Below are 25,273 nucleotides of genomic sequence, written 5' to 3' on the forward strand. Positions count from 1 at the left end.
ACCCAGATTAAGGGAAAAAACAACTATTTGTGTGTGATTGTTGCACTGCTACAACTATAGCTAGCAACTATATTGGCCACCGGTCTGTGGTGGTGAAATCGAGTGCAGCGTATCTCGTGGTCTCGGCAGTACAGCATGCCGAGATGCTACTAAAAACAAAGAAAAGGTATCGATTGATTTTAACTCTGTTCATTTATATTCATATTCATATTCTTATTCTTACTATTATTATTATTCTATTCTGTTTATATTGTATTCTTCCTACTGTCTTGTTTTATCTGTACTCCTGCCCTTGTACTTGATCCTCACGTGTTTCATTCTCATTGCCGTTGCTGCAAAGACTGAGCTGAATTTCCTTCAAGGGAATAATTAATTAATAATCTTGATTAATAATCTTATTTTACGTATTGACTCAGCCAGTGAGAGAGATGCACACCCATACAGGGGAGGCAACAGTTTGAGAAATTAATATAAGTGAGTTAGATAAAAGTAATTTCACATGGCATGCTCTGACGAGAAAAGTTCAATAAAGTTTCCTGCCATATACAGTATACTGAAGTAGTCTAGTAGGCCTTGGCTGTATCAGTGTCTGTTTGTAATCAACAGCTGACCATCAAATCCAACAATATATGTTGTTGTTTTAACACTGAACTGCAGGCATTACAAATACATAGCAAAAAAATGCATAACACATTATAAAATAATATAAAGACATAGCAGAGAACCTGAAATGGGCAAAATAGAGTGCTAACATTTAGAAAAAGATAAATAACAAGTGTAGCTTGTTTTTCCCTTATTCCTCTTTTTTTGTTAACTCCATTTCACATCTTAACAATCGGTTTTATAACAAACATTCTCAACACATCTTAACAGTAGAACAGCCTAATAAACACCTCCTTTTCTCTTTCTTTCTCTTTCATATCCCACTCCCCCGCTTTGTCTTGTTCTGTGGGAGAAGTGAGCTGGATCTTTTTGTCAGTTTTCACATTGAACTACAGGGATTATAAATAATGAACAAAATTTAGGAGGAAAAAAATTGGCTCAGGCTGTTAAGATGTGACATGTAATTTTAATTGAATATCCCTGGCCTAGTAGCAGAGGGGGTTGTTTGGTTGAATATGTTAGTCCAGTCTGTCTGACTCATTGATCCTTTATCTGACTGAAGTTTGTGATAGTTTGAGTCTGTGACCCCAACCATGGCTCTGAAATACAAGTGGACTAATTGTGCTTTGTATTAATAAATCTTTTGCGCTGTCTGCGGTGCTGGAGTAGCAGACGGATTTATAATAGCGCCTTTGTCTCTCAGCCCTTCTGTCAGTTTCGTCTTGGATTTATAATATTCTCTACTGTATATCTTAAACAGCAGGTTACTAAGATTCTCCCATTGGGCTGCCTCCTCTATTAAAAATTAACAAATTGCCCTACAGATTTTAGAAACATATGTTTTTCTATAGCTGCTCTAAAACATCTCAAATGTTTAATGCTGTCTAAACAGATGAAACTGTACCAGAACTTGACTATGAAATAGTCTGTAGAAGGCAAATTTTAAATCAGAAACCTTTGATATCTTCAAATCAGACTTAATATTTGATGCCAGTTTTGCTACTTGATCTTTTTTTTTTCTTTTTTTTTGATGTTTCATGCTTTGAACAAATATAACATTTAACCTTATCACACACCAGAGCTCACAGACGAATGTTGCTTTTTAGAACTGACTGCAAATATTGATTAAAAAGTCCAATCCCTGATTCTAGTTTTCAGGTTGAAATGTACTTCTTTTTAGTTTTATTTTGTTGCTTTAATTTATTTTCAGAAGGATATGCTAATAAAATTGAGACACTCTTGCACACCATAAGCCTAGGGAAGGGATCAGGGGAACACAAACACACACACACACACACACACACACACACACACACACACACACACACTCTCTATTCCTTTTGATTATTCTCTGCTCTTATTTCAAATGTATTCAGCCCTTTGCTGCATTTGCTGCCCTTTTTGTGTGTCAGGGATGATGGAAAGGTCGTCTTTGATTTGTTTAGCAGTAACAACAGCCATGTCAAAGCCTCTCACTCTCTGTAGACTTTTCCAGTGGGCTCATTATAATCGGCAGTTCAACAAAGGTGCTTCTGAAATATTTTCTATACTTTTTTGTGTCCTTGTCAACAAGATGGTTTTAAAATGGACAAATGTCTGAAAGTGGACTATTGTCACTATTATAAGCATAGAAATTGTATTTAAACATTAGACCTATCACAGTGCAAGTGCAGGTTACATAAGCAATTATGCCTTTAAAGGTTTAGAGCAGCAGTTAAGAGTTGGAGTTTGTGGGTGTTTTTCACAGCTACTTGCATGGAGCAATATGGCTGTTAGCTAACAGGAAAGCTATGGGTGTGTGGGACAAGGGCAGAAAGGATGTTAAAATCAATCAATGTTTATTGTTGGATATTTCAACCAATAAACATGAATAAGGAGCTCGTAAAAGTTGTTCAGTCTTGGTCCACAATTCAAGGCCATAATGTGACCGAGGGAATCGTTGCTTTAATATGTATGGTCATCTTAAATTTGTCTGCATCTTTGGGTTTCGGTAACGAGCAAAGAGTTACAGCCTCTTATTCATTTTTGCAAATGATGTTGTGCATGTGTCTATATCATGTTCAGTTCATCAGCCCTGTTAGTTGAACTTTTATAGAGACTGTAAACTTCACATGGTTGCTAAACTTTTGATTTGAAAGCCGCTAACTCTTGGCATTGCATCTTTTTATGCCCAGGTGACCAATAAGGTGGAACTGGAGCCCAGGCAGTTTGTTGATTGGATGCGTCTGGAGCCCCAGTCTATGGTTTGGCTTCCTGTTCTGCACAGAGTGGCTGCTGCAGAGACGGCGAAACATCAGGCCAAGTGTAACATCTGCAAGGAGTGTCCTATTGTTGGCTTCAGGTAAAAAGCATACACACCATCAGATTTAACACACTTAGAACACACGTAGAACATAAAGAGTCAAGTCTGCAACATGTAACAAGGCACAAACACCAAATGTGGCAGCGTTCTATGTTGTTCTCTCCTGGTTGAGCATAAAGGGCAGATCTGCTCTGGAGGGCAGGCATTTATCTAAATGTCAACAGCTGATACAGCACTGACTAAATACCATCCGGAGGTTTGCAATGAAACATACACACATACTTGCAAACACAACAACAACCTCACACACACACACACACACACACACACACACACACACACACACACACACACACACACACACAGAGAGCACGACCACATTCACAAAGTTCACAAAGAGCCGATTGGCTGGCAAACAATCTATAACAGACCACCCTCTGATACTGTGCAGGGCTGACACTCCCACATGTACACTTACATGCATACATACACACACACACACACACACACACACACACACACACACCCATAGCTGCTTTTGTTTCCGTTGGTTCCTGCTCTTATCTTATCGTACACTTATACAGTAACAACAGGTTAAGAAAGATGTGCACTGCTGTTCAACAGCTGTAACCAGTTTATCATAAAATTTAGTTTTTCTCTGACAGTTTTTCACAGTTTAGCAGGAAAAAGCTTTTTCTGTGGCTGGAGGTATCTGTAACACCACGCTGAGTGGAGTAGGGTGGCGGGATTGTCCCTTTCAGATCCCGTGCTTTGCCAGCAGAAAGAGAAATACAGTCAGACATTTGATGAAGCACACGTCTCCCAAGTTCTGTCATTGATCGATGAGAGGGAGCAATGGAGGGAGGGAAAGGCAGAGAGCAAGAGAGGAAGAGGAAGGAAAATGCATAGCAGGCATTTTGTAGATTTGATTGTTTTTTTTCTTGGTAAGTAGCAGTAGTTTTTTTTTTTGCCAACAAGCATCGTACATGGGATCATCCAAGAACTCAAACAGAATTTAAAGGATAATGTGTCAGCAGATATCTTCATATTCGAAAAATGTCACAACAAATTAATGGGATGGTTAAGAAGCCACATTCAAAATGCACCATTTGTTGTGCATTTGAGCCCAACGTGTCCTGAGCGTGCGTTACATTTACATATTTACTTGCAAAGCTCAACCTACCAGCAATAATTTAAAGTTAATAGCCTCTTACTACAAAATGCCAGTAAGACGAAAGACCTTCATAATGTTTTAATATGATATAATATGATAATATATAATGCTGACCTTTATTTTTAATGCGATTTTATTTCTCTACTTTTGTTTTAATATCTTTTTGGTCATATTATTTGCTCTTACTGTGCCGTGGTTTAGGGCAGTGATTCTCTTACCAGGGTTTCTTATACCACTGTGGGTTCTTCTGCAGTTACCAGAGGGTCTGTGGAAAATTGTGGAGTTGCTCAACAAATTTGAGATTTGATTAAAGCAAATTGTCAACATATTTGTGTCCAGGTTAAAAGTAACCGTGCAAATAGAATCACTCAAATTGCTTTAATGTACTGCCACAATAACCAGTGAGCTACCAGCTACAACGACCTGGCTGTGAAGTACACCTCTCACCAATCTGAGTCAGTGTAGCACCGCGTGTTACAGCAAAAAGCTAAACGAAATGTACAGTAATGAATAAACAGTTGAAATAAGTAGCTGAATTTAATGGATTAATAGGTAAAATAGCTAGCTAAAGTAACAGGTACATGGTCTAATAGTTAGCTAAAAGTAACAAGTGAACAGATAGATACCTCAAAGTGATAGATAGATAAATAGCCATAAATAGTGAACAGTTGATATAATTAGCTTAAGTGATGGATACAAAGTTAACTGTTTATTACCTGTTTACTTCATTTCATTACTACCATTATTTTTATATGCTTATATTGTTATCGCTTTATTCCTGTTTCAGTCACAACATGAATTGATAACTTCTTTGTAAAACATGTACTGGAATGTTGCACAAAAGTTGCTTTTAAACAAGCACTTCTTAACAGGTAAGAGGATGTCACCTAGGAGGACCAGACAACACAGGTTCCATAATTAACCAAAGTTGTTAGTGGATAAACTCATAAATTTAGGGCCATCTCAGCACCTACCGCTGTGAAGGTGAATTAACAACCCCTCCTAGTAGTAATATGCTACATGTCAGTGCGTAATGGCGCATTCGACTTGGTTGGTGTCGTGTGCGCGGGTTGCATCCTTTGATATATGACACTCTCTCGTAGCTCATCAGTCAGCTAACCTTGGGAGAGCTGGAGAGAGGAGAAAGATAAAAGACTTAAGCTATTATGTCTGAATGGCTCCTGTCTCAATTTAGCTGTTAAATGGCCTTCTGGCTACAGCTGCTGCTGAGGACAACATCCTTGACAGTAGTTGTCACGTTGTTGTGTTTTGGTGGAAATCCAACTGTCTGTCACACTGTCAGCATATTGAGAAGGGTTTGAGTGTGTGCGTGCATGCGCATGTGTGTGCAAGTTTGTGTGAGAGTGTGTGTGTGTGTGTGTGTGTGTGTGAGTGTGTGTGTGAACATGTGCATGTGAATTGTTGTGTGAGTAAGTGACGGTGGAAATCTACAGTTCTCCAGGGGGCCTCACTGTAGCCTGGAGAAACATCATGTGGTACGGCCACATATGCGCACACACACACACACACACACACACACACACACACACCCTGAGGACATGAGAGTGACATCTACACACTCTACTTCCCAACTCAGCTTATCTCACTTTTCACCTCCCTTTCTCTCCTCTCTCCTCTCTCCTCTCCAGGTATCGCAGTCTGAAGCATTTCAACTACGACGTGTGTCAGAGCTGCTTCTTTTCTGGGCGCACCGCCAAGGGCCACAAGCTCAACTACCCCATGGTGGAGTACTGCACACCGGTGAGGGACACACACACACACTCACAGACACACACCTTGTTCAGCAGCTCATCTCATATCTCTTTTCCACGAGCCTGCACACTCTGCTCATCCATTTAATGAAAGCACACACATTCTTTACAGACTTTGGTTATTACTGCAACACAGTTATACAGATTTTCAATTTGAATTCATTACCTTGCACTTAACACATGCTGATGTTTTAATCCATAAATAATTTGCAGATCTATAGTCTAAGTCTTGATCTTCTCATCAGTACCAACACCAGCAAGCCTCCAGCAATATAGCACCTTGCATTTTTTTTAATGTTATTTTCTGTCTGAACACCCACTAAGGCCTTGCTCACAGTCTGCATTCCAATTTTTCCTAAAGGTCAGGACTCTGAGATCAAAATTGGGTTGAGTCAAGTTCCTCCACACCAAAGTAAAAAAAAAAAACATTGCCAAATAGAATGGTAAAAGTTTCGTTTGGCTTTTAAAGCTAGCTAAATTGATTGATTAGTGCTTTGTGATGACTAATTGCCTTTTTTTTTTTTGGAATATTTTTTTCTTTTATGTCATTAGCACAATTTAGTCATGAAATAAAAGGATTTTAACAAATACTTATGCTCAAAAATTAACCCTTATACCTCCTCATGCCTTGCCTTAAAAGCCAGATCATAGTCCCATTATTTAATGGTATCCCCTGTGGGGTGCTTTTTGTCCACAGCTGGGAAATGAATCCTCCATTATGCGATTTTCATCCCCTCACAGTGATTATTAGAATTTGACATTACTCCTGCCTCTCACCTCTATGTCCTACCTCGCATGCAGTTGATTTCTCCAACTTGTTCCACAATCAACCCACCCAACAGACCTCCAGCTTAATTTGAATTTACATGAACAAATAGTAAAATACTCATGGCTCTCTAAGGCCCTTTTTTGTAATTTCTGCTGCCAGAAAGCAATATTTCACTAAAGTGCTGCACAGAGAGAAGAATATTAGAAAAGGGGGAGCTTGGCGAAATTGAACATAGCTCTCTTTCTCATTTAGGATCGCACACTTGTGCGGGCCAACTTGTTTCAATATTGCTTAACGTCAAACTTTGAGTGACTCGAGTGGAGACGTTTCTCATTTCTGTCTTTTAATTTGCTTTTTCAATTTTGCAAATGGGATAGATATTGACTTTGGAGGAGCAGCTGTAGGGAGTAGTGATCATTCTTTTCTGAGTTAAGATGCCCGGCAGCTGCCTGCCATGACTTTGAAAGAAGCAGGTTCTTATTTTCAGCTTTGCTGCACGACAGACACTGAAAATGTTGGTTAAAGATTACTACACAGCCACAGGATACCTTAATTGGTAAAGAGTTTACTGATGATCAACTCTAGTCACAGTGGCTTCAGAGAGGATTCAACATTTCCCCCGGTGTCACGTCTACAACTGCAATTCCAAAAAAGTTTTGATGCTGTATGAAACACAAATAAAGATGGATTGCAATGATTTACAAATCCCTTTCAACCTCTTTTGAGTTGAAAACAGTACAAAGACAAGATACTTAATGTTCATACTGATAAACTCTATTGTTTTGTATAAATATACACTCATTCTGAATTTGATGCTTACAACAGGTTAAAAACAAAGTTGAGATGGGGGCATGTGCTACTGTGACACAACGTTTATCAGTTTGAACATTAAATATCTTGTCTTTGTACTGTTTTCAACTGAATAGAGGTCAAAAAGGATTTGCAGATCATTACATTCCATTTTTATTTGTGTTATACAGTGTCCCAACTTTTTTGGAATTGGGGTTTTAAAATACAAATGCATTTTTGTAGATTTGTTTTACAATAATCTGCACACATCCCAATAAAATGAAAGTAGGTATTTCCAAATTCTTGCAACTAATAAAAAGTAAAGCAGTCCTAAATTACAGTTAAAGTTAATCCAAATGATTTGCAGTCTCCCTAAGATGTCTGTACAACTTGACCCACTCTGCAGCCAGTTCAATTTATTAGACAATTATTTTTGATTTACAGTTCTTTGAGTTCGTCTACACATATCAGTGTATCTACTAGGAACACAATAAGGATGTGATTCAACTCTCCTAGTCTCTTTTAGAGCTGGTCTTCCAATGAACTGAGCAGCTAAGCAAGTCAGACTTTGCTGAGATGAGATTGTGAACATAAGAAGGGGCAGTAATCAGTGCGACAGAAATCTGGTGTGTTTGCCAGAAAAGAGAAACTCATGACACCAGCCTGGAAGCCGTTAAATATCCTGTGAAAGCCTGAGAGCTGAAGACACAAGATTGTATGCACTGATTAAATGACTATTTGAACTTATCAGCCATAATGTTAAGCTCTTTGTCTGCCAGAAAGCAGTCGCAACTTATCACCATCACTACTTTGAAGAATGGCTGTGACAGCAGCATACTGTCCGCAGGCTTTTCAGCACTAACAACTGGAAGACGTGTGAGGACAAAGGGAACAGTGAACGGGGCCAAATACAAGCACATTATTGAGGGCCACTTGGCTTGGCAGTGCCAAACACCTTAGACAGGTACAATGACTTGAACAATCACAGTAAATACAGTATGCAGTACAGTGAGATCAAAGCTGGAGTGGCTGTAGAACAAAAGTGAGAAAAACCTTGAAAAGCGCTGACTTGAATCCTGCTGGAAAGCTGTGCTATTATGTGAAACTTGCTATTCATAAACATATCCAATTTAACAGAGCTTTTATTGAACTGCAGGATGTCGTAGTCTGGTAAGAAATCACTCAAATATAGCAGTTCCAAGCTGTTAGATGTATCCGAAACCCACATCTATAATTCTTGCCAGAGAGAAATTAAATGAAAACTCATCTCAATCAACCTATTCTATCATTTTAGATCCAACTCAACTTTATCAGACACCGTTGAAGTGCGAGTTTTGTTTTTATTCATTCTCTTTTTTCCTCTAAAAATATCAGCATCATACATAAATATATTTATTTTCTCCCCATGCTCAACCCAAATTGTATTTTGGTTTTATACCTTTGAAAATACGAAGTCTGTATTGAATAATGATGCTAGAAAAACAGATTTTGCAGCGAGTTAAAGGCTGATTGTGGCTTTTGTGAGACTCAATGCGGTCATTTAATACGATTTCTTCTTTCATCTTTGTCGTTGTGTTTGCTTTATGGCCACAATATTGCTTTCTTTTATTAGGTTTTCATTTTTGTGGGAGTGGCACTTTCATGGTTCCAGTGGACTTTGTCCGTGATATTGAAGAAGCCAAATTTGGTGCCGTGCTGTATTGATTACTGTAATTTCAATGTTTTTACCTTCCCTAAGTGGATATGTTGTTTGGGTTGGACGATGACTGGGGGCCTCTAGTGTCATTTTGTTGTCACAATACATCAGGGGCCGTCCTTGTGGTTGAGTGGTTATGACGCACACCCTATAACTTCAGCAATTCAATACCAGCCAGAGGTCTTTGTTGCCTGTAATAATCCTCCTTTTCTCTCCCACGCATTGTTTCCTGTCTATATCCACATTGTCACTATCTAATTAAGGCAAAAAAAATAATCTTAAAAAGATGTCTGTTAAGCCACACTGGAAGGAGCTTACACACACACACATTTAAACTTGCACAAATTCTCCTCTAGCTTTAGTATAATTGTTCTGTAATTGCTGTTGGTTTGCTCAAGCTACCATCTTAAATTGCGTGGATTAGTCAATAAGCCAAGTGAACTCAATAGAGTCTGTTCATTTATGCATATCTGTCAACTGTGGGAGTTGTATATTTGTTTGTTTGTGTGTGTGTGTGTGTGTGTGTGTGTGTGTGTGTGTGTGTGTGTTCAGTGGTGGTTGTCTGAATCCTCTGCAAAGGGATTTTCTCCCCCTCTGGTCAGGCTGTTGTGGTAATTTGTTGTTTGCTTGCAAGACAGAAACCGCTTCTGCAGGAAGAACACCTTTGCTAAATGTCTAATTAACGAAACACATTCTCTTTCCTCACAAATGCATATGCTGCTTATGCATGCACAAAAGACTGTGGAAATGAATAAACTCACTCACACACACACACACACACACACACACACAAATTGTAATAACTAACACACAAACTTTTTCTGTTTCTTTCTCTCTCTCTCTTGTAGACGACATCAGGCGAGGACATGCGCGATTTCACCAAAGTGCTGAAGAACAAATTCCGATCAAAGAAGTACTTTGCCAAACATCCTCGGCTAGGTTATCTGCCAGTCCAGACGGTTCTAGAGGGCGACAACATGGAAACGTAAGGAACACATCAGTGTCTTTATGAAACAGATTCAGAATCCACATTGTTTAGTTTTATGTCTATCATGCATCACTTTGTCTTTCAGTTGTCCTCAAGTGTTGTGTATTTGTGAATGAAAGTGAATATTCAGCTATAAGAGGTATTTAAATCCAATCCTTGAAACATAATTGTGTGCTCAGTGCACAATGCCTCATGGAACTCGAGTGGTTCTCAACCTTTTCTCTTAAGGGACCCTTTGTCTAAACTGATGACCCCTCACTAACTGACATATTTTGTTAATAATTCAATGCAAAACAATAACAGTTCAAACCAGCTGATAAACTGCACAGTTAATCAAATAGTAAACACAATAACAGCAGGAAGTTTGTGTAAAACCAGCAATTTGAATGTTTAAAGAATCATACATACCTAATAGGCTTCTTTCTCTGTTAGGCTTAGCCATTTCTTTTTTTTCTTTTTTCTTTTTTTTTTTACTTTCTAATGCAGAGTGGTGCTGTTTTATATAATAATTTAAACTTCAAAAATAAGACGTTCATTAAGTTTTTTTTAATATTCTTACACTCCTTAAAATCAAGAAGGCCTTGCAGTCTCCCTATGAGAGTTTTGTTTTCTTAATTGGGGGTCAGGATCCCCAGGTTGGGAACCAGTATAATGGAAACCAACAGCGCAGTTCAGTTCCCCTCCACCCAGATAAATGTAGATTGATCTTGTCAGATCAAGATGATTAGGGAGAAATTATTAAATTAGAGCTTAAATGTAAACAAAGTTTTTGCCAACTGACACCCAAACACACATCTACTACTGCTCTACTAGTTCTGTTAGCTAATCGCCCCAAATTACATCTGATTGGATGAATTTATGTACACGCCTGCAGTTCCAGATCAATCGTTAAATAAATGCTAAAACTTTATGAGAGAAGAGAGGGAATTTAGCATATTTTTGCCATATAATAAGAGATAACTGAACATTTAACACAGAGAGACAGAACTTGAAAACTGTTTTTTTTATTTCACTGTATCTTAAGCAGGGCTGTTAAATTGTGTTTTAAAGTGGTGCTTAAATCAGAATTGCACATCCGACAGGGAATTGTGAGAAACATATTCATTCAAGACCGGTCAAAATTTATGCTGCAGAGGCTGAGACGTCCTGAAGCTTGGATGCTACACAGCCCAAAATGTAACTGGATATCTCACAAGACTTTATACAAGAGCTTTCACAGGCTGAGTAGTACTCCCCATGATTGAGTTTGACATGTAAAATTGATGCAGTACCCCTTTAAATGTATCTTACTGTCAAATCTGTCGTAAATATCCTCAGGTCACGGGTTGTGAAAAGTCTCATGCCTGACACACACACACACACACACACACAGACCTGCACTACAGTGTGTGTGGAGAGTGTTAATTTCCCACTCAGTTTATGTGTTTATTTATCTGTCGGTACAGACTTCACTGGGCGCCGTTGCTGCACTGTAGATCTTCTGTCTGCGGCACCTGCCCCAGTGACTACATCTGATTTATGTCCCTGCTCCTGCCAGCCATAAATCCCCCTGGAGAGCCGTTTAACTAGGCCCACATTATGCAGACGCCCCAGGCGGGCTCCTCACCCTCCCTGCTGGAGTGTGCGTCTGAGTTGTGGCCCTTTACGAACACCAGCCCACTTGCCCTGTGCATTCTGTCACTCTCTGTCACTCGTCTTTGTGTTTTCTCTACATTTTATCTGTCTATTGTCTGATTTTCTCTGCCTGTCAGTATTTTTGTATTTTGCGGAATATGCCATCATTCTTAACGTGTTTTTTTTTACTTGTGAACAGTGTAGTTTTCCATCTTATAACCACCAGAAACTCTCAAAGATTTCATGGGAGCGCTCACAGTGACTCTCCTGTTCACTTGCGATAGATTTTTCCGACATCCAGCTGCACGCACTCACCTCTCAGATGGATTGCACTCCCTCTTTTCATCCCTCCCATCCTTGCCCGTCCTCCTCCTCCTCCTGCTGGCCTCCCGCCTTGCTCCATTCTCACTTCCCTTCCTCTCTGAAAAATGACTCCTGCAGAGATGCCTGCCTGATAAATGCCCGTAAGAGGCAGGGGGATTGTGGCGAAAACGCAGAGATCTTTTCAAAATATGGCAGAAGGGAATGGAGACTTTAGGACTATTTCATGGTCATCATTTTCCCATCCCTTTTATAGTGTTAGCTCTCTCCTGTGAGCCGTGTGCTATCCACATGTTGCCACAGGCTTCAGTACACTGTAAACGGCTTTATGTGCAGAAATAAACCTGAATGTGCAATTTTTTCATATTTGGATGGTCTGTGAGATCTGGCTCAAACACACGTTCATTGTTAAGAAACGCTGAGCGTACCACTTTCAGTTTCATTCCCACTTTTAGACCTTTATGGTTAGTTTGGTGGGTTTTGCCATCTCCATGTCACTAAAATGAACATTGTGACTGAAATTGAAATAGATTTTTTTCTGTAATGGGAACAAGGTCTCAATCCCTACTTAAAAAGACTAATTATACAGATTAGGTAAACATCATAACATTTTAATGTTATAAAAATGATGATTTTGCCCAGTTTTTGAATTTTAAAATAAAGTAATTGTGTGTGTGTGTGTGTGTGTGTGTGTGTGTGCGTGTGCGTGTGCGTGTGCGTGTGTGTGTGTCATATATTTGCCTTTTTGCCTTGAATGCAAATGTAATAAATTGGTAATTTGCAAAAACAAAGGCAAAAAAAACTTGCTAATAACATCATCCTGGATATAATGTTCAAAGCTTTTTTAATTTTTCAAGATATCCCCTCCAAACCTTTCAGTGCCTTGTCAGGCTCCATTGGTTGTTTGAATAAAGCAAACTTCTTAGAAGTTGTAATTTTTAAAGTACTGTAGCAGCAGAAGAGAAAATTAGATTGTCTGCTGAATAATTGCCCTCCCTAATGCACTCACTCGCTGTCTCTCTCCCTTTCCACCTTTGTATCATCATTCCTCTTTTTTAATTCCACCCACTCTGTTTCTTTCCACCTTGAGAGAGCAAAACACCACCTACTCTCACCTCCCACTTGTATCTTTGCTTCATTTCACGGCAGATAGGATTTTTGATTCGTCATAGCTATATTTGATAATGTGAAAGAACCTTTCTAATGGTTTCCCACTCGCTGTTGTTTTGCTTTTTACCCTACGTAACCAGATTGAGTACACTCGTATCTGCTGCATTAGGCCTTGCAAAGAGGTTAATGGCTTTGAATAGTGGATTTAGTGGCCCCATATTTATTTTATTTATTTTTTTAATAATACTTTTGTTGAGGTTGCGGTCTCTTTGGCCGTCTGTGCCACAACAGGCACAACTAAATGAAAAATTCAGATTGAAAATTTTCTACAGTCATATGTCAGCAAAGTTGTTTTATGTACGTGCATTCACTATATGTAGATAAATAGGTTGCACAATTAAATTAGTTGTACTATTAGCTCTACTAAATCATGAATTGACCTTGATATGTCATAAGAGATTAAGGAACACACTAAATAAAAATTTTCTCCACAATCACTGAATATTACAAAGTATTTCTCTAAATTGTCCACTTAATCTCAAAAGTATGCACAATACATCATCTACTGAATTTTAGTAAATATAGAGAGCATGTCTTGCTCTCACTCACACAGATTTCCCTTTCCAGGCCTCCAGCAGTCTTTCTGACAGACAGGTGGAAGTGTCAGCGTGCACAGATGGTCTTTTACCCCTGACAGAGCAAATGGAGGATAGGGAGAGCAGACAGAAGCTGTGCTAAATGTGACAGAGTGACTACCACAGCGTGAGAGACTAAACTGATTTTAAAAAAACATTTTAGGGTATTCACCAAACAAACAAATACGCAAATGTTTTTTGTTTTTGTTTTTTTTACAAGTGCATAAAGAGATGAAAAAAAGACATTAGCTCTTTTGGCTGTTCCTTCCAAGTTTTGGGCAGAACACAGCCCAAGTCTGTTTTTTATGAGCAACTTTTTATTGTTCTTTTGCTTCAGGTAAATATGAACATACCGCAATGAAGACAAACAACAACAACTATACAAAAACCCCTTGGGTCTCCATATAATATTTGCAGGATACAAGGATCCAAGTTTTAACAACAAAAAGAAATGCTGATTACAGCACGTCCTTGATTTTATCCACCATCACTTGCCGCGCTGAAATAGTACCAGCTCCAGCACCATGCACTCTTGCCACTGATAGATCCATATTAATTAAATCAATATGCGTGTTAATCCAATGAGTTTTTGTAACTGTGTCTTGAGGTTTCTAATATAAAGTCATCGTCTTTTTGGCAGCAGTGATGCCTGCTCTCATTATAAATGTTGGCAAATGTAGGTACTCCAGACTGGATGTGAGAATGGGGACCCCCCAAACCCCAGTGAGTGGAAAAGAGTTATTAAAGATCATATCGCTTCAGGTCCTAAGTTTGGTAGCTTTATTTGAGCCAACTTTTTCAAAAAACAGGCCTGTCTGCATGGGTGTACAGCTTGTGAGTAGGTGTTCGTTACTTAACCGATGTCCGTTACCATTTGTTTACCCCAGGCTTGTCATTAACCTCACTGGCAAGACACTGATTTATTTTTTACAACATTATTTTTAAAACACTTTGTTAAAATGTCACCATCCTTACACTGATGGCGTGTTTGGAAGTTTCTGTCTAATTGAGTTTGACTCACCCTGCATGAGCTCATTCAGATGAGTGCCAAATCAAAAGGCGGAGGATGGAGAATAGTCTCATTTTTCCATTTTAAGAATAACCTTGGTGTCCAGAATTTTGAATATCCTCTCAGATTTAATGGAAAAGGCGACTTTCTCACCTAGAAGGAACATTAAGATAACATTAAGATGTTCATAACTGATCGACTGATGATTTAAGAATACTGGTCTTAAGTTTCAGATTTGCTGTCTTGCATTTTGATCACAGGTCTGTTCAGACTTTTAGTACAATACCGGTAGAAGTGGAAACTGAAAAAGGCTCTGCTCTGCAACCTCCAATCGTACCTCAACAAGCACAACAAGCCCTCCATACAAACACACTCTAAACAGCAGCCCCATTTATCAGAGCCCAATAAGCCCCAAGGTCTCTGCTATCATGATTTCTCCCCTCCCTCTTTTTCCTTAGTCACCTTTCTTTCACTCATTTTTTTCACGCCTCATTTCCAATTTCTTCTCCCTCCTCCTCTCTGTTTCTGTCTTCAGTACAACTACTCCTTTCCAAGTGCATCCACCTGAAGGTTAAAGTCACCTCATTGTATGTGCATCAGAAGAATTTGGTTAAAAGGAAAAACATCTCCACGTAGCTATCAATTTTTGGCAAAGATGCAGACTGACATCACTCTTGAAAAACAAAATGAGTGCACTTTGTTCTGCCCTGCCGACCCCAGTCTCCTTCCTCCCACTGTCTCACTCTTTTCCGTCTGAATCCCCGCTACATTTCAAATTCTCTTCGCAGCCACGGAAGTGTGACTACAGCGGCTGCCCCACTGTGAGAAGTATAACCACCAAGCGGCACGTCTCCCTCTGAATTTCTCTCCTTTAATGTGGGAACAAAAGCGCAAGGCGAAAGAATGTCAACCTCTGCTGTTATCTTGCCTGTTTCTTGCCAGCCTCCTCCGTGAAAACAACACATTTCTTTGTGGTTTTGTGATAAGGGGGTGTCCCATTTGTTTACAAATAGCAATTTATTCACTGCGTCTCTAAGAATAGCTGCAATTATCACAGACTGGAAACTAGAAACTTGACAAGACTTTAAACTCAAGCATCTTTTATTTCCAAAAACTCTAATGACCAGGAGTTTCAGATGCTTGATCTTTTTATAACATAATGTCATCAATAGCAGATTAACTAGGAAAGAGGTTTTATGTATGTTTTTGCTGGTGTGCTATTTCAGTAAATCCTGCTGGAAAGAAATGAGAAAAAGGAACAAATTTGGGCCATATCATTCTGTATGCTATGCAGTGGGATTTGTAAAAACCAATTAAATGAAATATGTGTGACAGCGGCAACGTCAGCTGACATGATCAACCCTTTTCTGAGGGAACTTTCATCAGGGTTTCTGCAGGTCCTTAAAAAGTCTTACATATGATTTTGACAATTATTGACAAGTCTTAACAATTGATTTTAAAGGAGAAATCTGTCTGTTTACTGTAATAAGTCATAAAATTACCAGAGATTAAGGAAACATACTAAGTTGAAATATTTGCGTCTCTGGCAACAGCACTACAGCTGCAGTGTCCTTTTAAATTTCTGTCTGTCCTGTTAATTTTACTTCCATCTAAAATGGGTAAGTTCAAGATCATCAAGATCTGACACTTTAATGTTTTGTTGCAGCCTGTTTCAAATATCAAATTTGAGATTTGCTGCACTTTGTTTAAAAAAAAAAAAAACACTCAAAGTTAGGAAATGTGGGTATAAATGCGTTAGTGTCACATGGAAAGTCATGAAACACCAGCAAATGTCTGTTATCACTCAGTATAGTGCTTAATAAACATTGGGATCATCAGCGAAGTCCCGAGGTCACAACTGGTGAGCGACTTCTGAGGCTGCAAGAAAAAGTTCAAGAAGCTCAAGAACAATGAGGAGGATATTGGGGAGAAGAGAGAACAGCTCAGATTAAGAGAGAGAGCTCAGATGAATGTGAATAAACTAAAAAAGTCATTCTGGGACTCCAGATTTCTTTATATCCTTTTTTTTTTACCAGAATGGCTATGAGATACGTCTTAAATTGCATTGAAGATGGTCTAAAAAAAGTATTTAAAATGTTTAAATTTAACTCATTGAAACCTGCAGAAACCCTAATTTCATACACACAACCTGGCTGTATTACAGTGTGTTGACAGGTCCACTTGCTGATCCTGACGATTTAAAAAACTGACGACCTGCACATTTTCTGTGTCACAAGTCTATTTTGAAGCAGGTTTTAGAAAACGTCACGGGATAACCATGACCACATGTGGTGTATGTATTGTTGACTGTTTTACTTCCCTCTGTGTTGAGTCCAACCACTCAGCCGTTGGACTTTTCTTTCCACTTCTTCCTCCACCAGCTGTGTTTTTTTTTTCTTTCTAACCCACTGAGTGGTTTTGACCCTGTAATTTTTTTTTGTGATACCTCAACTCCCCCCCTCCCTCCTTCCCTCCCTCCGATTCTCTTACAGTCCCGTCACCCTCATCAGCATGTGTCCGGAGCAGTATGAGTGAGTATCAACGCCACCAGCAACACCTCGTCTCCAGACTGGAATGCCTTTTTACGACACCTTTACTCACTCACCTCCCCCTTAAAATCCTCACTCCAACTAAGCCACTGCATGTTGCCTGCCTGCCTGCCTGATCCACTGGCTGAACATGCAACCAAAAAAAAAAAACTCACCCACTGTCTCCTCACGTCACCTTCTCCTCTTCTCTAAAGCTTCCAACTAGCATTCAGTTGCTCATCCCAGCAGCGGCTGTCAAAAACCATCCGACCGCTCCGTAGATCATCCTGCTCTCCTATTTCTCTTTCTAGGATCATCAGATTTGTTTTCTAGGTGATGTTGTGAAGGGCCATTAGTTTGTGTATGTGCGTGTGTCTGTCTGTGTGTGTGAGAGAGAGCGTGTGCATGTGCCTGTGAATCTCTTTGTGTTAATGAGGTTGTGTGAGCATGCTGAATCTCATTCATCTCCATTACCCCATTCATTTCCAGGCTGTCCCAGTCACCTCAGCTCTCTCATGATGACACCCACTCCAGGATAGAGCAGTATGCCAGCAGGTAACGCATCGCATTCTCCAATCATCGCCTCATCATCTCAGATGCCACAAAGCACATGTAGAAAGAATCGCTAACTCCGTTTAAATGATGCACACTGAAAAAGCTTCATTATAGGCTGAGAAATCCACTTTTTAAGGACTTTAAAGGAATAGTTCAGAGTTTTTTGAAAAGGCTCATATGAGGTTCTTGTCTTTGTGACAGGGTCAGCAGCAAAACATCCACCCAAAAAAAGCTCATCTAGAAGAGATCAATACCCCTTAAATTATTGCTCTCTCCAAACCAAATTCCAATGGCAAAATCAGTGAATTAACATGTAACAACACAGAAGTTGCTGGTGTTTAGTGTGAATTCGGTGTTTTAAAAGGTTAGTTCGGCTTCACCAAAGTCATGCAACAACACAAAAATAATTAACCAATTGAGGCAGTGGTAGACCAGCAACTCTCCTGTTCTGAATTACCGGTTTTATATAACAGCTGTGAGCTGTGAGATAAACTGGTGAAAATATTCTACATATAGATTTAGAGAATACACTTAAACTGATATTGACTCTTTTTATGTGGACTTTTTTTTAAAGTTGCTAAAATATGCTTAGCTGCTTAGCTGATCCAAAACTTCTGTGCTAGCGATATAAAGACTAACACTCCCCTGATGCTCCGAGCTCCCAGTCCAGGCAGATTTGAGTCAGAAAATAGGACTGCTGGGTGCACAGCTAATTGCTAATGGCAGCTACAGTTAGCAGCAGCCAGCAGTTTCTCTGGTGATGTCAATTTTCACATACTACACCTTTAAAGAGCTATTGAACTACCATAGACTGCACAGAAAATCTTTCAGGCAATCACATAAATTCAAATTATGTTGCCTGTCTTTATCAGTTGCTCCTGTGCTTCTTGAAGACAAGACGTTTGTTGTGGAAAACAGCCTTTTTCCTTTTTGCTATTTATTCTCATTATACTACAAAACAAATTGACACTTTTAGGCCAGAATCAAACAAAGACGTTCTGCCCATATCTATCAAAAAACTCATCTTACTTATACTGCAACATCAAACTTGCTCTATCAAGCTGGGAAATTACAAAGACAGAGAGGAAATGTTTACCACTAAATGTGAGGAGGAAAAAAAACATTTTGCTGTCATTTCTGTTTTAAAAGGGTGATTTTGAAACCAGTTTCACCATGCAATTGTAGATGTATGAGAGAAGCAAAACTGTTTTTCTCCACTTCTTCCCTTTTTAGTATATCTACAGGGTAAAAAAAATACTTCATCTCTCATTATGTTTTAGTAGACCTGCATTTTTTTTTTATTGTTTGTTGTTTTGTTGAATATTGTGTATCTGCTTGTGTTTTTTGTGGTGTTTGCACACATTAAATTTCAGTGGAATGTCAGATCTGTTTGCTGAGTGAACTTGCAGCCACGCACCTCTCCGGCTGGTGACATTATAGATTTGCTGCTAAGATCAGAGTATCAGAAGATCGGCCCAATGGCTGTTTTTTTTTTCAGCCACTCACTTCAAGTGATCCTGCTGTGAACATCAGCAGACCCATGGACGCAGCGTGTGTTCTGCAGTTAATCATTACCAACATCACCAAGCTAATGCTGCTGTTGACCTGACATTGAAAACATGTCATGTTTGATTTTACGATAAGTCTGAATATTGAGGTCCCACACATGCACAAATCCCGTCTTGCCCCTTAAATTAATCTCTAATCAGCGCGTAGCTTATCGTCTCTGAAGTGTACATGGGTTGCTTGTGTCAAAGCACAACCCAGTGTGTCCTTCCACACGTAGCTTTAATCACTGAGGGTCTTCTGATGCGGCGCTGCTCTGTCTGGCCCGTAGCCTTCCACTGGTCACACACCATTAACCTTCGCTCAGCAATTCTGGCTGCATTGTTTTATCAGCAATGACACAGACATGAGCCCTGTGAATTACAATTTTAACTGAAATACAGAAGCTGACATTGTAGATTACAGCGGAGCTTATAGATTTGCATAGAAGAATGCGCACAGTGATGGGATTTCAGCAGTGGAACTATAATTTATAAATATCTCCCTCTGCATATTCTGTCATAGTTCAATTTGAAAGCCGAGTGTGTGGATCATGTTCCTAATCTGCTGGACAACCCTGCTACCTCTCTGTTACAAAGTTCAGTAAATGCAGGCTTTGATCTCAGGAACCAGCCTCATTAACATGGGTGCTTTGTCTGAATATATGACCAGAAAAATTCTACGCATGCACACACACACACACACACACACACACACACACACACACGGCTCTGCTTCATTTGGTCATAACTTAGGTCATTTGTCATTTAACTCACTTGGAGACTTAACTACAGCCGTTGAATTTTAATTGGTGTGCTACTGTGGCATTGAGATCCTCATTTGTTGACGTAGGTGTTCTGCATTTTCAGGAGACGATGACAGTGCTGAAATGCTTCAGTTTGAACCGGTAATTAAAGTTTCAGTCACTTATGAGTGTTTCTTTCTCAGGTTGGCCCAGATGGAGCGTTCTAACGGCTCTCTGCCTACAGACAGCAGCTCTGCCACAGGAAGCATGTGAGTCACCATGTGGTCATTTCTGACATTTTTACACATTTCTACATTTCCATCAACGTGACTACATACCCCCCTCAAACACTGTTTTTCTTTTCCTGTGGCTGTAGATATTCATGCAAAATAGTGCAGTAACTGTTTGGGGCATATGTTTGTTCTCAGCAGGCCGATTGCGAAGCCCCCGGACTTTTATTTACATGTAGTTTGATGTTTTAGTTTGGCCCATGTCTTGTTGTTCAACACTGGGGAGACAGGATTTATGACCTATACTGCAGCCAGCCACCAGGTGGTGATGGAAATGCTTTGGCTTCGCATTTGAGGAGCTCTCATGTTGTCCATTTCTAATATAGGTCAGTGGTCTGGACCCATTGAATCCAGAACAAATGTTGTTCCTGAGACTTACAGTTCAATTGTTATAGGCCAAAATTTAAAGTTTGTTATTATAACACCACCATCTGACTAGATTTGACAGTGCACTCCTCTGGGTCCTTAGCAATACCCCCGCCAAGTGTTAAGTGGATTGGATGAATGGTTCTTCAGCAGTTCATGCAAAGAACTTAGAGACAGATAGACATTTCTTCCTTTACAGTTAGTTTAATGCATTCCAGCCAACAACAACAACAAATACATTTGGTCCAAGAGTCAAGTTGAAGTTGTTGTTTGATTTCATTGTAACTGTTTATCTGTCAGAGTAACTTGCCTTTCCCGCATACAGTGCATCAAACACAGGCAAAAAACATAACAAGGTGGCTTTGCAAAGCCCTGAAAATAGTTCAAGAGAGAGTGTGTGTGAATTGGGAATGGGTTTAAAAGAGCAAAAGACATGTGAAGTGAGGGGGAAAAGACAAAGGGATGTGGCTGAATACAGTGGGATGGACAGGACTGTAATGGATTGGAGTGCCAACAATGAGAAGTGAGAGTGATTGGTTTCAGGATCTCTGATAATGACCAGTTATCTTTGATCAGAGGAGATGAGAATGTGGCAACTTGAAAAAGAAGAAATCACAAAAAAGGGAGGGAGGGCTGATGAGGAGCACGAGTCCTGGATTTTCTGATTTTGTGTGTGTGAGTGTGAGTGTGAGAGAAGGCATGTGTATGTCTTCTGTAGGCCATTTGAGTTGAAGGGCGTATTTGTCCCCTTTTCCCAACTGAGATCCTAATCGGGGGAATGAGCTCTTGAGGTTCAAACGTCCTCTGAGCTCATTGGCGCACAAGCATGTGTGTTCAAACAGAAACACACACACACACATGGGTGCACACTTTTCACTGCGGTCTTGTCTTGGGAGGGAATTACTTTTCGTTCTGATCGCCTAATTTGATAAGACATTTGTAGATCTCAAGATTTCCTAGATCATAGATGATTATCAGATTTGGGAATTAGCAATGTGTGTTTATGCATGTGTGAAATTAATTTGTGCATGAGAATACAGCAGATACTGAGAGTGTGCTGAAGTTTTTCTTTAATCTCAACAACAATTTCAAGTAGCACAAAGCCAAAAAGTATGTTTTCAGAAGTGTTGGAAAGTGTGCACCTGGAGAGCAAACAGGTTCCCTTTATGGCACAGAAAAGAAAAGAAAAACAAGTTTTAGGATTTTAAAAATAAAATTCTTTACAAAAAAGCAGTATCATAGCACAACAGCGAAAAGGCACATGGGAAGACGGTTAAAGCCTTTGAGAATCTTGAGTGAAGATGAAGCAAAGCATCAAGATTCATTCGGTTGCAGGTTACATCCCCTGCTGATGTGCGTGCATCACGTGGACCGCTGCTCCCACACTTCACCTCTATCCGAACTTGCCACGAAGAATAGCGAATAGTTTTAGAAACTGAAGGTGTTCGATTGAAAGCTCCCAGAAGTGCTCTCTGCTTTTCACCTGATCAATAGGAGGACAGAAGAATAGAAAGACAGAACGTGTCGGTGAGCAGAAGCGGGTGGAAACAGAGGTGGATTTATTTTCCTCTCAGAGCTTCCGTAATGCGGGACAAACACATTATCCCCACTCCTCCTTACTCTTTTGTGCTTTGTACTCCCGCTTATTTAAGAGAGGAAGCCATTATCTTTGCCGGCTCCGAAAACAACACTGACGCTCATACACAGAAGTGTGTGGAGCTCTAATGAGGTGAGGAAGATGATGGTTTGATGAAGGCTAATGGGTTTAACAGTGTAGGGGAAAAAAAACACCCACCAGGGTACATTTAGAACACAATCATAGTTCTTCTGCTTTCATTCACTGCAACATCAGTGTCATTACTGTAAGATTTGCATTCGGCTTTGCTGCAAAACAACAACAGCCACAATGTAACTGTGAAGATAAAAAGTGTACAATCCTGCAAGAAAAAAGGAAATTTAAATGCCAGTCACAAACGATACTGGAATTAGTGCATTTTTGCAGCACACATCTTTGAAAAGAATGGCTTTGTACTTATCAGCATGGAGCACAATATAGCATCTGTGTGCATACTGCATTCATTATATTTTATGGAAAAAAATCGTCCTGTTTTGATCGAATATACATTTTTTTTGTAATGCAAAGTCATGAAATGAATAACCAAGCTCTCAAGAGGGGCATCAATAAACTTTTATTTATTGCAGTCTTAACAATACCACTAATTAGGAAAGAAAATTAACTACACCCAATTTGTCAGCTGTTGTAGGTTATTATTGGTGGCTTTGTGGAGGATAATTAACTTACTCGAATGGATTCCCCACGTAACGGCTCGTACTTTTGACTAAGAGCTAAATAATATTGAGATGTTTGTGATGAAAATTGGTATTTATGAAAACAGCCGTCATTACAGCCAGCTTAATTTCCTCAAAAAAAACAAAAAAAACAAGTCCACTGCGTCATAAATCTGATAACATTCACTTAAATGTTACTGTGCTGCAATAAAATGTCATTCAAATTAGTCGTGAATGAAGTGTGGGCTGTTTTTAAAAGGCCAGAATCAGCCAGGAGCCCTGTTTTTATATGCAGATGTGTGCATCAAGCCCTACTTTTAAGGAGAAAGTAACTTTGAAATCCTTCGTAAAGAAGCAGTATTGTGCTTTATAGATACCACTAGAGTAAAACAGCCCACTCAGCCATATCTCTTTCTAAAAGAAGAAGCTGTATGTTGTGTTGTCACACTTCTCTGCTACGAATTTACTCTCCCTCTTCTTCCTTTTTAATGCCTTTGGTTCAGAGTGTTTGATTGTCTTTCCTCTCCTTTTTGTAAGATTTGTTCTTTTCCGCCTACAGCTTATTTCACCCAAGCCTCTTTGTCTATCACACCACTCCATCTGGTTGTTTGTGAATACACACACACATACACACACGCACATTTGCAGAAATGATCCCCATGCTTGACTCGATGGTAGAAGGTGCCTTCTTGGCAGCGTCTGAGCTTATGAAAACATGCATAGCGTAACATGGATGACTGCGTTTGCCAATTACATGCATGTTTGGCTTTTGGCTTGTATTTTCTGATTGTTCAAAGCCTGCAAACACCGATTTGGACTCGCTGCCAGCTGTGCAGTGATATCAATAATTAGTATGTGTGTGTGAGCGAGCGCTCTAGAGATAAAGTGTGTGTACGCATGTGGCTTCAGTGCTTGTGTTCGTTTTTGTCCTGCGTTGCTTTTATCTAAAAGGGAATCCATAATTAGGAAGTCGGTGTAGCCTGTTTTCTCTGACCTCCAGCCAAGCACAATGTTGTCATCGACGCCCCAGTACGTCACGGAGGAGCGAGACTCCTTGCTTCCCTTTTTTCGCCAGGCTTTTTTGTTTGGTTATCTTGTGCTTTCCAGTCGTTCCCCCAGTGCTGTCCCTTTTCTTGTCTTTTGATATTTTGCCCTTTATTCCCATCCCTCTCCCTTTAATTTCTCAAGCCCCTTTTCTTTTTAAACCTCCTTTCATCATACCCTGTCCTCTTTCTCTGCTCCTCCTTTCATCGTTTTTAGTTGTAGTCTAATCATGTTTTACCTTTGGGCCCAGGCAACCTTCAGATTGAACACTAAGCACAGAGGTAAACATTGAAATACTTTTTTGAAGCCCTGCATTATAAACAAGAGAGATACACCAATTTACTTTTTAGTTCTGATAGAATCCAATACCTGAATTTGGATATCTGCCGATCTGGCTTGGGCATTATCAAGGCATTATGGTGCATCAGGGTATTTAGAAATCCCAAAGGTATGATTTTCAGTACCGTCAAACATATAGACGCTCTTCTTTCTTTTAAACTGATAGGGAGATCCTGTATTCAGGTGATATATTGCCACCAATGGTCTGTCTCTACAAAGCTTGGCCGATTTTTACTGAATTGGCACATGACAATATCCTCACCAGCTCACCACTGTAGTCACCGCAGCTTCCACTGTCGCTCTCATGGCAACATCCAACTGTCTCACTGAGCCAGGAAAAGTCTGGCTCCTATCACCAGTGGACAAAGCAGGGACATCAGAAAAGAAACCCCCAATGTAACCGAGAGCCTAACTAGGCAGGTTTTATAGGAAAATAATAAAGGGGACATGGCGATGTAGTGAAATCACCAGCAGCAACAGCCTCTTTTTATTTTCTCTCCCACATGTCAACAACATAATTTTGCTATTGACCTAGATAAAGATGAATGACATGTCCCCACTACCTCTCACTGTACAAAACAGTTGTATCCCAGATACGAGCACTGCAATATTGCAGTGACGATGTCATTTGGAGCCAGAGTCTGAGCAGTAATGATCAGAGTTGGAGTCGTGCTTTTCGAGTTCCCCTGTCAATCATGATATGATAGCGGCTTTTAATGACGTCAAATAACTAATTAAAACCAAAGTGATCAGAAAAATCATCACTTGAACAAACACTTGAACAACAGCA

The 25,273-nt window shown here is 39.7% G+C and overlaps 1 protein-coding gene across 1 annotated transcript in view; it reads left to right on the top strand.

The window, feature by feature from the left end:
- The window catches only part of utrn (utrophin), a 215,888-nt gene that overhangs the window by 171,035 nt on the left and 19,580 nt on the right, over positions 1–25,273 (top strand). The window contains exons 67-72 of the mRNA XM_084737221.1: positions 2,778–2,944; positions 5,729–5,840; positions 9,954–10,090; positions 17,275–17,313; positions 17,800–17,865; positions 20,359–20,424. Coding sequence (XP_084593347.1) covers positions 2,778–2,944; positions 5,729–5,840; positions 9,954–10,090; positions 17,275–17,313; positions 17,800–17,865; positions 20,359–20,424 — 587 coding nt within the window. The remainder of the gene's footprint in view (positions 1–2,777; positions 2,945–5,728; positions 5,841–9,953; positions 10,091–17,274; positions 17,314–17,799; positions 17,866–20,358; positions 20,425–25,273) is intronic.

The sequence above is a fragment of the Lutjanus erythropterus genome, chromosome 15 (assembly GCF_056507025.1).
Source record: "Lutjanus erythropterus isolate fLutEry1 chromosome 15, fLutEry1.hap2, whole genome shotgun sequence".
In the NCBI taxonomy this organism is placed as follows: Eukaryota; Metazoa; Chordata; class Actinopteri; order Lutjaniformes; family Lutjanidae; genus Lutjanus; species Lutjanus erythropterus.